General features: G+C 44.4%; 1 protein-coding gene across 1 annotated transcript; it reads right to left on the reverse strand.

Moving 5' to 3' along the window:
• Window positions 1–1,773: 1,773 nt before the first annotated feature.
• Window positions 1,774–6,778, reverse strand: eif6 (eukaryotic translation initiation factor 6). The gene is made up of 7 exons (XM_085407665.1): window positions 6,673–6,778; window positions 6,276–6,425; window positions 5,340–5,425; window positions 5,019–5,194; window positions 2,786–2,962; window positions 2,521–2,705; window positions 1,774–2,328 (listed from the first exon to the last, which is right to left on the reverse strand). Exons 2-7 carry the CDS (start codon window positions 6,380–6,382, stop codon window positions 2,319–2,321), a joined length of 741 nt encoding a protein of 246 aa, XP_085263791.1. The 5' UTR covers window positions 6,383–6,425; window positions 6,673–6,778; the 3' UTR covers window positions 1,774–2,318.
• Window positions 6,779–9,745: the final 2,967 nt, after the last annotated feature.

The following is a 9,745-nucleotide window of genomic DNA, read 5'->3' on the forward strand; positions in this document are numbered from 1 at the left end:
AAATCAAAGGATGATTTTAAGTGCGCCGTATTTTCCAAACAATACGGTAATAACGACGGCCCGCTAGCATGCGCTACCAAAAATAGTGCTTTGTTGTGTATCTGACGGACGAAAGCTAAACCAGTTCCACACCAGTGAAGCTGCAGCATTTTTACAAACCAGTTTTGGTTCATCCGTTTCATTTTACGAAGCTTACTGGAAAAACGACTTAAACTTGTTGGTTAAATCTTTGACTTTAGTTAAAAAGAAAAAGGCTGCTTTTTTTGTTTCCTTTATGGGAGATTTTGATTTAGTGAGTTAATAACCTGTTAAATTATGTGACCCCATCTTTATATTTTATTTTCACTATGTATGAAAGTTGCTAATATGTAAGAAATATCTGTTCTCTGAATCTGTAATATATGGTGCATTTTGTTTGTATGTTTATATTACTAATAAAAAAATAAAATAAAAAACGTTTCATTTTATGATCCGCTTTCGCTCTTCTCATTCTGCGTCGCCGCAATGTGCGTATGTAAACAAAGGCACTGCGCATGCGCTTTTTACCCATATTCTATCGCGATATTTCATTTTCCTATCGTTGCCCAAAATTACACCGGTATTACCGTGAACGGTATGATATAGCCCAGCCCTATTTACATCTTCCATCGACACAGCTGTGATGTCATGGTGCTCATTAGGACCACTTACGTTTGACTTCAGAGCAGCTTCGGTGAAACACTGACATCGTCAGATGAACTTCAAGAAACCTGACACCTTTAGGAGTGATGCAACAGAATCGTCCGAAACATTTTGTTTGGCTGAAAAAGTGTTTGTAATATTCATCCTCTCACAGATGAGCTGCAGGTACAAACCTCATGAAACCATCTGCACAACAACTAAAGAGACGAGTGGGAAAAACACATCATCTCTAAGTAACAGCAAACTACTGATAATGATAATAAACTGCTCAAGATGTCACCATTAAGCCTGCAGGGGGGGCTCTGTACAGAGGGAAGTTCCCACCCGAGTCAGAATTTGGCCTCATACTGTGAACATTCCCAGAGGCTCAAAAAAGCTGGGAAAAACTAACCTGTCTGCACTTCGAGGTCCTCCCACTCACAGTTTTCATATTATAAAGGGAACGCTGTGCATGGCTTCATTAGAAAGGGTCACCACAGCAGGGGCTCCATGTTTGATGCAGCAGATTTTTACACCAGATGCTCCTCCTGGGATTGAATCAGGTGAATGTGTGAACCTCTACAAAACAGAAACGTATCATAGAACAACGAGCTGCTCTGAGGGTTCAGGCTGGACAGTCTGCTGCTGCAGGTGTAAACACCTCAGGTCAGAATTCACCGAAACTCCTGAAAACTTTAGAGAAGGAAAGAAAAAAAATCTGCAAACATTGTTGAGAAACCTTCGTGTGTTGTAGTGAGTCCAAGTATTAAAAAAACAGAAGCAATCATTGTGCAGAAATAAAATCTCGCCCTCATTTCCTGTTAGACAATTTTGTCCAAACTGAGGGTGGAGTCCCTCCTGAGGGTCACCAGATTCGTTTTAGAGGGAAAAGCTTCGACTTCTTGGACCTTTGCCCTCTAAAACAATCTTCACTTCCATGCACTCCAGGAGCTGCACATCATCTCCGGCTTCCTACAAACCTCTTATGGAGGTTTTGCAGCTGTGAGGTCAATTATTATTATTATTATTATTATTATTATTATTATTATTATTATTATTATTAATCCTCACTGTGAGTTTTTGAAAGGAGAAACAGAAAAAGCAGCAAACAGATAAAAAGATGATGGGCTTTATTTTTTATACAAGACACACAAGACATTAAGAAACTTCCTCCGTGTCTAGTTTGTCTCGTCACACAGTCTGAGGAAGAACATCCATCTCTGCAGGAGCGTTTCCTGTGTTTGCTAATTACACTGCGCTCTCATCGTTACTGCCAGAAATCATTTCAGAGTAAGTGCACAGAAACACGTCATACAAATGTGTTCTGACTGACTTTAAGAGACTAATCGAGCCGTTCTGTACCTGAAGCATCAGGGTCAATAATCACATCCAGCACAGGTGCACATTGTCACTGTGTAACCACATTCTGCATTATTTCCCTCTCTGCCCGTATCCGGTCCTGTGAAACCGTTTCAGCTGCCAGGATGTTTTACTCTACCCGGGAAAAGGTGTTGGAAGTACGAAAGGAGAAACAGAAGGAGGCTGTTGGAGTTAAAGGGAGTCGTGTTGTGTGGAAGGAGAAGTTTGAGGTGCAGAAATGAAGTCCGGCGGCAGAGCTTCAGGCAGCAGAGCTCCTCGATGGCAAACGGGAGGCGGGTCTACGCCATGCTGATGGGAAACAGAGCAGAGAGGAGGAAGGTCAGACTACAAGGTTTACACGTCACCTCATTTCCACCTGCGAGCTCCAGAATCAGAGTTACTGTCCCTCAGAGGCAGGAACAGCTGCAGGCAGTGATCCTGCTTCAAGCGCGCAGGACCAGCCCTCGCTGTCGTGTGAGTACAGGTGTGTTTGTGCGTTACCTGTCGATCAGCGAGTCCCTCATGCTGGTGGCGATGGCGGAGGGCTGCGCCGTGTCACCGAGTCTGAACACGCTCTCGATGACCGACAGCTCCGTGCTGGTTGTGTCCAGGCCGCAGAACGCGCTCCAGTCGTTGACCACCATCCCCGCCGCGATGACCTCGCTGCCCCGGTTCACCGTGCCCGCCTGAACAGGAAGCCGGTGACAAAAATTACAATGCGTCTCGTACCGTCGAGTTCACGTGACGGCGTGCGGGCTGCACTCACCACCAGGGGCACCTGCAGCAGCGACGACAGCTCGTCCTGATCTTCTATCGACGTCTTCGGGTGGACGAGGCCTCCCTGGTTGCTGAACGCGCAGTACGAGCCGACGAGGACCTGCTCCGCTATCGTCTGACGGAAAACCTCCACCTTCAGCGTGTCCGCCAGGATCTCCTCTGTCTCCTGGGAACAGAGTGAGTGTCAGCATGAACCCGGGGAAAACCATACTGCTCTCACAGCCACAGATTGTTGTATTCACTTCCACCACACACAAACACGGCGCTGTTCGCTCTCAAGCTTTAATTTAATGTTTGACATAAAACGCTGGCTGTCGTCCTCTTTGGTTTTTTCAATGACCTCAGTGCGCCATTATTGAATCTCTCTCTGTACAAACACACAGTGTGAGCAGCATACAAGCAGCTTTCAGGTGCATTACCTCCACCTTCTGGCAGCTGTAGCACATTACACCCCATCAGGCGGCTAAAAACAAGGCAAACCTGTTTCACACTATCTGATAAATCAGGCCTCTCTTGAGACATTTTTTAGGTCCTGTTATGTACCCTTGTACTTGCGCCTCTGCAACAGGAAGTGGATCACCTCCAGTGTCCAAGTGTTGATTCCTCAACTGATTTTCATTTTTGGGAAGTGGATGAAGTTGCACGGGGACAAATACGGCGAGACGTCAGCGAGGACCGTGACACAGCTCCTGCACTGAGCCGGCTGAGAAAGCACGAGCCAGAGTTTCAGGTCACATGCCTCAGATGTCTCACTCTCACGCTTTATTTACAGCGCAGACGTCCGCCCTCCAGAAACCAAACTACAGGATGTACAGCAGCGGTCCCCAACCTTTGAGCCACAGACAGTTTAATGTCAGACAATATTTTCACGGACCGGCCTTGAAGGTGTCGCGGATAATTACAACAAAACAAAATGATACGACCGAGACAAGAGCTGTGGTATTCTGTAAATATAATAATAAACACGAATTTACTGTGTAACTTTATTAGCAGCGCCCTCCTGAAACGCACCAACAACACTGAGGGTAACATCCTCCTCTCTGCCCCTTAATGCTCTCTGGTCGCTATGGTAACATGTGAATATTTCTTTCAAAATAAGACAACACGGGAAAAGACCCAGGGAAACCGAGTTAACGATAAAAACCCTGAAACCCATAAATCTCACACCTCTCAACTCTCGCGGGTCGGCACCAAACGACTCACAGAGGGGGCGGGGCCCGGGGACCGCTGCTGCAGACCTCAGTAAATGTGACGGTTTCGGACGGTGTCTGAAGCTCTGACAGAGTTCAGACTCTGAGTCAGTCTCCACTCAATTTCACTCAGTGTGGCAGGACACAAAGACCAAACAGCACACAGTGATAACGGCACACTGTCATCTTCAATCGATGATGCAAACCCAGAGGAAAGATAAAAAACGGCGGGTGTCCTCCTGGTCTCCCTCCTCCTGGCCTCCCTCTCCTCCTGGCCTCCCTCTCCTCCTGGCCTCCCTCTCCTCCTGGCCTCCCTCTCCTCCTGGCCTCCCTCTCCTCCTGGCCTCCCCCTCCTCCTGGCCTCCCCCTCCTCCTGGCCTCCCTCTCCTCCTGGCCTCCCTCCTCAGCTGAAACCTTCCGGTTTGGAAACTTTGGACTCTTTCTTGTGAAATCTGCTCAGAGCCAAACGAGGATCCTCGATATGAAACAGAGGAAGATGCTTGTGCACAGACTGGGCTGTGGGAGGCGGGACTTCCAGCTGCCTGGCTGTTAACTAAGAACCTCTGACTCAGCTAAATTTCAATAAAGTGTTTTTTTTTCTCAAATGAACATCTGCTCGACTATTTTGGTCAGGACTGAAATGACGATTGTCCTCCAAGTTGGAAAAATTAGTGAAATTTTAAAAAGAGTTAAATGAATTTATTTAAGCTTTAATTCTAATTGGAAAAATCATTTAGTGAACTAAACCTGCTGCAGTGTGGCAGGTGGTGACCTTTAAGGAAGAGGATGAGCTGAAGAATATTTTGAATACAGTGTCTGTAGAGTAAATGCACAGCCTGAAACATTAAACCGAAACAGCTTGAAAAAAATATCTGAGTGAACTGAATGAGGTTGTTAGAAGCTTCACAGGCGAGTACAGAAGAGTTTCATATTTTACTTCACTAATTTAAGTAAAACGTGAATTATTCCAGCCAAACAAAACGATGTAACCCTCAGAACAGCCGAGGGATGGGGCGCGTTTGATTGTCTCACCCTGTCAAGGTCGGGATGGACCAGCGCGACGTAGTCATTGCAGGCGATGACGTTACCAAGCGCGGACAGCCTCTCCTCGACTCTCTGGATCCTCACGGTGTCTGGGAGGCAGTTTCTGATGTGCTGCAGCTCCTGGTCTGTCGTGTTGTTGGGAACCAGGAGGCCGTGACGATTTCCTGAACAAACGGGAACGAGTCGAGTGAGTCTGACTGCAGCGGTCCGAGCACAGAGGAGTGCGACGGCCATGTTTAAAGATGAAGGCAGGCAGTGGTGTGTTGTGAGGGATGCATACACTGCACACATTTATCCAGCTTTACTCACCCACACACATCCTCCCGATGATGCGACAGCCTGCTATGGAAGCGTGAACCACTGGGATGGTTTCTGACAGCTCCCCTTCAAACACACTGAACACACAACATCAGATTACTTCCAACAGACGAGGAAAATATACGTCAACAAGAACCAAGTGAAACACTGATATCAGTGATCACCATCAGTAGCCACGAGGCTTCCACTTTGTTGGACTTTCATCTCTGCTTTTTGCAGATGCTGTGGCTCTGTTGGTGGCCTCCAGCTCACACTGGAGCGTTAGCTGCAGAGTCTGAAGCAACAGAAATGAGAATCAGCACCTCCAAGTCTGAAGCCACAGTCCTCAGCAAGAAAAGGGCGGAGTGCCCATTCCGGGAAGGAGTTACTGCCCCAACTGGAGGAGCTTAAATATTTCAGGGTCTTCACAAGTGAGAGGAGGGAGGAGTGGGAGATGACAGATGGACTGACGCAGCGTTAGCAGCGACGTGGATGCTGTACCGGTCTGTTCTGGTGAACAGAGACCTGAGTGTGAAAGTGAAGCTGTTGAATTGGAAGCAGATCTACACCTCCACCCTCACCTACAGGTTCTGGGTAGTGACTGAAAGAATCACACTGTCACACGGTCAGGGACTCGGAGTAGAGCCGCTGTTCCTCCTCATTGAAAGGAGCCAGGTGAGGCGTTCTACAGGGAGGAGGCCTGGGGGCGGAGCCAGGGAACGCCTAGGTGTTTACCAAAGTGGTGATGGATGGAGATTATTAAGTTTATTATTATAACACAGCTGACTGAGACCGGATCACCTGGACTGACTCCGGTAGCAGGAAACACACCTCGTTATATAAAGGCTGAGGAATGTGACGCACCTTGATGACATCTGGCTGTAACTTTGGGTCCCAACTTCACCTCAAAGTTGTCAAAGTGTGGCGCTTGTTCAAAGGTGAACTCACCTGTAGAAGTTCTCGGAGCCGCCGATGGCCACCAGGCAGTACGTGTTGGTCAGTTTGGCGAAGCAGCCGATCTCGTTGTTTTTCTCAAAGGCGGCTCTCACAGCCATGATGAAGACGGAGGAAGAGGTGGATAATTTACCTGTGAAACACCTGAAAACCAGCAGTGACGGTTTATAGCCCGAAGTCACACCTGTCTGTCTGTTTACCTGGATATTTACGAGCGCTGACAACCAGCTAACTGGCTAACTAACCGGCTACTTTCCCTCAGGTTAGCTTTCAGACCGGAAACGGTCTCATTAAAACGTTTTTAAAATCACTGGACACCCTAAACGTCACACGCCGTGACGTCAGTTCTTCAATAACTTGGTAAAATTTACGTGAAAAGAGGAGAAATCACCTGAAACAGACTCGTGGCCTCCAAACATGCGATGTGGTGCCGTGCCTCAACCCCACGTGTTCACTTCCGCTTCGGGGTTAACGTGGTGACGTAAGACGTAACACATGTTTTTTTTTTTTCACTTTTAAAACAAACAGCGGTTCCCTCTTTAAAAATCTTAATATATCTTTGTTTTTATTTACTGTCAAGCTGGATTCAAATATTTTTTTATTGTTTCGTTTTAATTTTTTTATTTTATGTCTCATTCATAAAGTCCGTCCAAAAACACTGACGTGTCTCTTTTCGTTCCCGAACGTCCACAAACTGCTGTTTGTTAATAATAAACACAATAAATTATTTATTTTTTTTATTCATTGTTTTTGAAAGTGACGATTCATTTTATTATGGTCCCAATGCAAAGCATGAAATTATCTGTTGCTTTATAAATATTGCTAGTTTCTGACCTTTGACCCTAGTTTGACTTTTACCCATTACTTTTAGAATAGAACAGAATAGAATAGCTTTCATTGTCACTGTTACAAGAACAATGAAAGGCTGTTTGGCATTTCTCTATGTGTGGGAAGTACACAATAGCGTAAGTATTTACACAATCACAGACAAATTTACATTTACACAAGAAAGATATGGACAAGTTATACATACACCTGCAAACATACACGCACATACATACATATGTATATATACATGTATGCATGCGTACATACATACACACACATATTTCCGCATACACGCATACATATATATACATACACATACATGCCATCATTCGTTAAATACATTAAATAAAGTCCTGAGAAGTTTTAGTCGTGTAAAGCTACAATACACTAATGATGTAAAACTGGAATAAATGCAGAAAACTGCAAAATTAAATGCAAAACTACACCGAAAGATACATTCAAAATAATAAGTGTGGTATTAAAATGATAATTATTACCTCTGTTACTGTCTCATACTGTCACCGTGCCTCACGCAGAGCGAGGCTCTGTGGTTAAACAGTCTTGGGCTAAAGTTTTGTCGGTGGCACAAATTCTATGTTTCAGACACTTTGCTGCTTCACTTTTAAATCTAGATTGTTTCTGATACATCTCTGAGATATCAAAAGAATAATCATGATTGTCTTTTTTAAAAAGAACTTTATTGTCATTTAAATGAAATGTATGCAGAGTCAGTGTTTAGTGTGGACCCTTCTTCCCATCCCATGATGAGCAGCTGTTTTTATACAGAAACAAAATCATGTCAATTATGAATTCATTTCTGACACTAAATTATTACACATTCAGGTTTGTTTTTTTAATTTCATATTAATAATCTGTGCTGTTCTGGATGATCTGAAATGAAGGTGTTCTGCCTTCTAAGTTATTTAGTTATTTTTCCAGCAGGTTTTTACACCATGTCTCTGTGCCTGCGAGCGCGTGCACGAGCACAGGAGGAGGCAACATGAAAAAAAATCTTTAAACTGTTTTTTCTTCCTCAACAACCTGCATAGCAACCGCCATCCTCCTCCTCCTCCGTCCTCGTGCTGCGCCGTGGTTTGCTCTCTCAGCCTATCACGTCGGCCTCTCCGCGTGACGTCTTGTTTTGGTGACACTTCCATTAGCTCACCACCTGCGTGACGTCACAGCAGCAGGTTGGTAGAGATGGGTGTGGGGTGGGTTACCAGGGCGGAGGGAACAAAGAGCGGCAGAGAGAAGTAAGAGGTATCACTCCGCCCCAGCGTTAAAGTCTGTTTATACCTGCGCAGGTGCGCCCAGTGTGCCTGATGCGGGCACAGAGTGCATTTAGACTTCCATCTTCATGTGAAGTGTTTCCAAAAGTTTCCTCACAGAAATATAAAAACATCCGAGGACCTGTCACAGCCAACGATCCACCTCATCTTTGGACAAGAGCAGTGTTGGTCAAGTTACTTGAAAAAAGTAATCAGTAACTAATTACTGATTACTTCCCCCAAAAAGTAATCACGTTACTTTACTGATTACTTATTTTCAAAAGTAATTAATTACTTAGTTACTTTTTAAAAACACGATTTACAACCTGAAGAGGTGATAAAGTGATAGATCTTTCAGCCCAATTCTACTTTTTCTACATAATCCATCATACAAAATGTAATCAAATGGAAAAGTCTCTTTTTAAAACTTGTTTTATTAGTTTTAATCTTTTAACTTTATGCATCAAGCAAACATTTAATTATATGCAACATTCTCTGACTTGAATAAATTAGTTTAACATTGAAACCTATTTTCTGCACATTCCAGCTCATAAAATAAAATATTTTTTGTGTTTACACTCAGTCTTTCAAATAGATGCAAGTAAAACACAGCAGAAAATAAATAAAGTCAAAGACTCAGCGGTCCTGTTGGATCTATTTTCACCTGTAAAGCAGGAGTGGGGCAGGCGGAGGTTTACCCTGGTGCAGGTGTGCCGCGGTCAGTGGAAGAATCCGCGAGTTTCTCTGTGAGTTTCCCATTACGTCGTAGCTACTCGGTGCTTGTTGGAAGTTTAGGGGTTTTTTTTCGCTGTAAAAAGAAGTTTTCTTCCCACGCACAGCGGACACTAATGTTTTTGTCACTTTTTATGGAATCAAACTCAAAGTAAGGTCAGTACTTCCACGCTTTAAACGCTGCACGCTCATACTCTCTCTGCACTTGATATGTGATCCACTGTTGATCTGCAGACAGCTGTTGTCACAACGTCGCACTTGCTTACGTCACTGTCATCAGACACTCTTGCAAAAAAAAAATCACGGTTTTAGTAACGCGGCGTGCTTACGGGAAAGTAACAGTAATCTAATTACCTTTTGTGCAATGGTAATCCCTTACATCGTTACTGCCCATCTCTGGAGAAGAGTCTCTCTTTGGACCTCTGAAGGGTTGAATAAACACGCCCAGGCAGACGTTAGAGGAGCTTAAAGAGCTTTTTCTCTGTTTATGGATATTTTAAGTTTCTATTTTCACTTATTTTGCATCTATTTTTTCACCGTTTTCATCTCATTGTTTGTATCATTTTGCACGTCTCTGGTTTGCTATTTGTGGTCATTTTTCGTCTGGAGTTTTACTGCTGTGATCACTCAGTGTCT

This window comes from Rhamphochromis longiceps, linkage group LG5 (assembly GCF_057381845.1).
Source record: "Rhamphochromis longiceps isolate RC_006_pf linkage group LG5, R_longiceps_female_GT1.1, whole genome shotgun sequence".
NCBI lineage: Eukaryota > Metazoa > Chordata > Actinopteri > Cichliformes > Cichlidae > Rhamphochromis > Rhamphochromis longiceps.

What these genes read in the sequence shown, in the direction of transcription:
- eif6 (XM_085407665.1), bottom strand. Translation starts at nt 6,382, where the DNA reads ATGGCTGTGAGAGCCGCCTTTGAGAAAAACAACGAGATCGGCTGCTTC. An exon ending in GGCTCCGAGAACTTCTACAG is followed by an intron (nt 5,426 to 6,275) that starts GTGAGTTCACCT and finishes TTGTGTGTTCAG; the next exon opens with TGTGTTTGAAGGGGAGCTGT. An exon ending in TCCATCCCGACCTTGACAGG is followed by an intron (nt 2,963 to 5,018) that starts GTGAGACAATCA and finishes CTCTGTTCCCAG; the next exon opens with GAGACAGAGGAGATCCTGGC.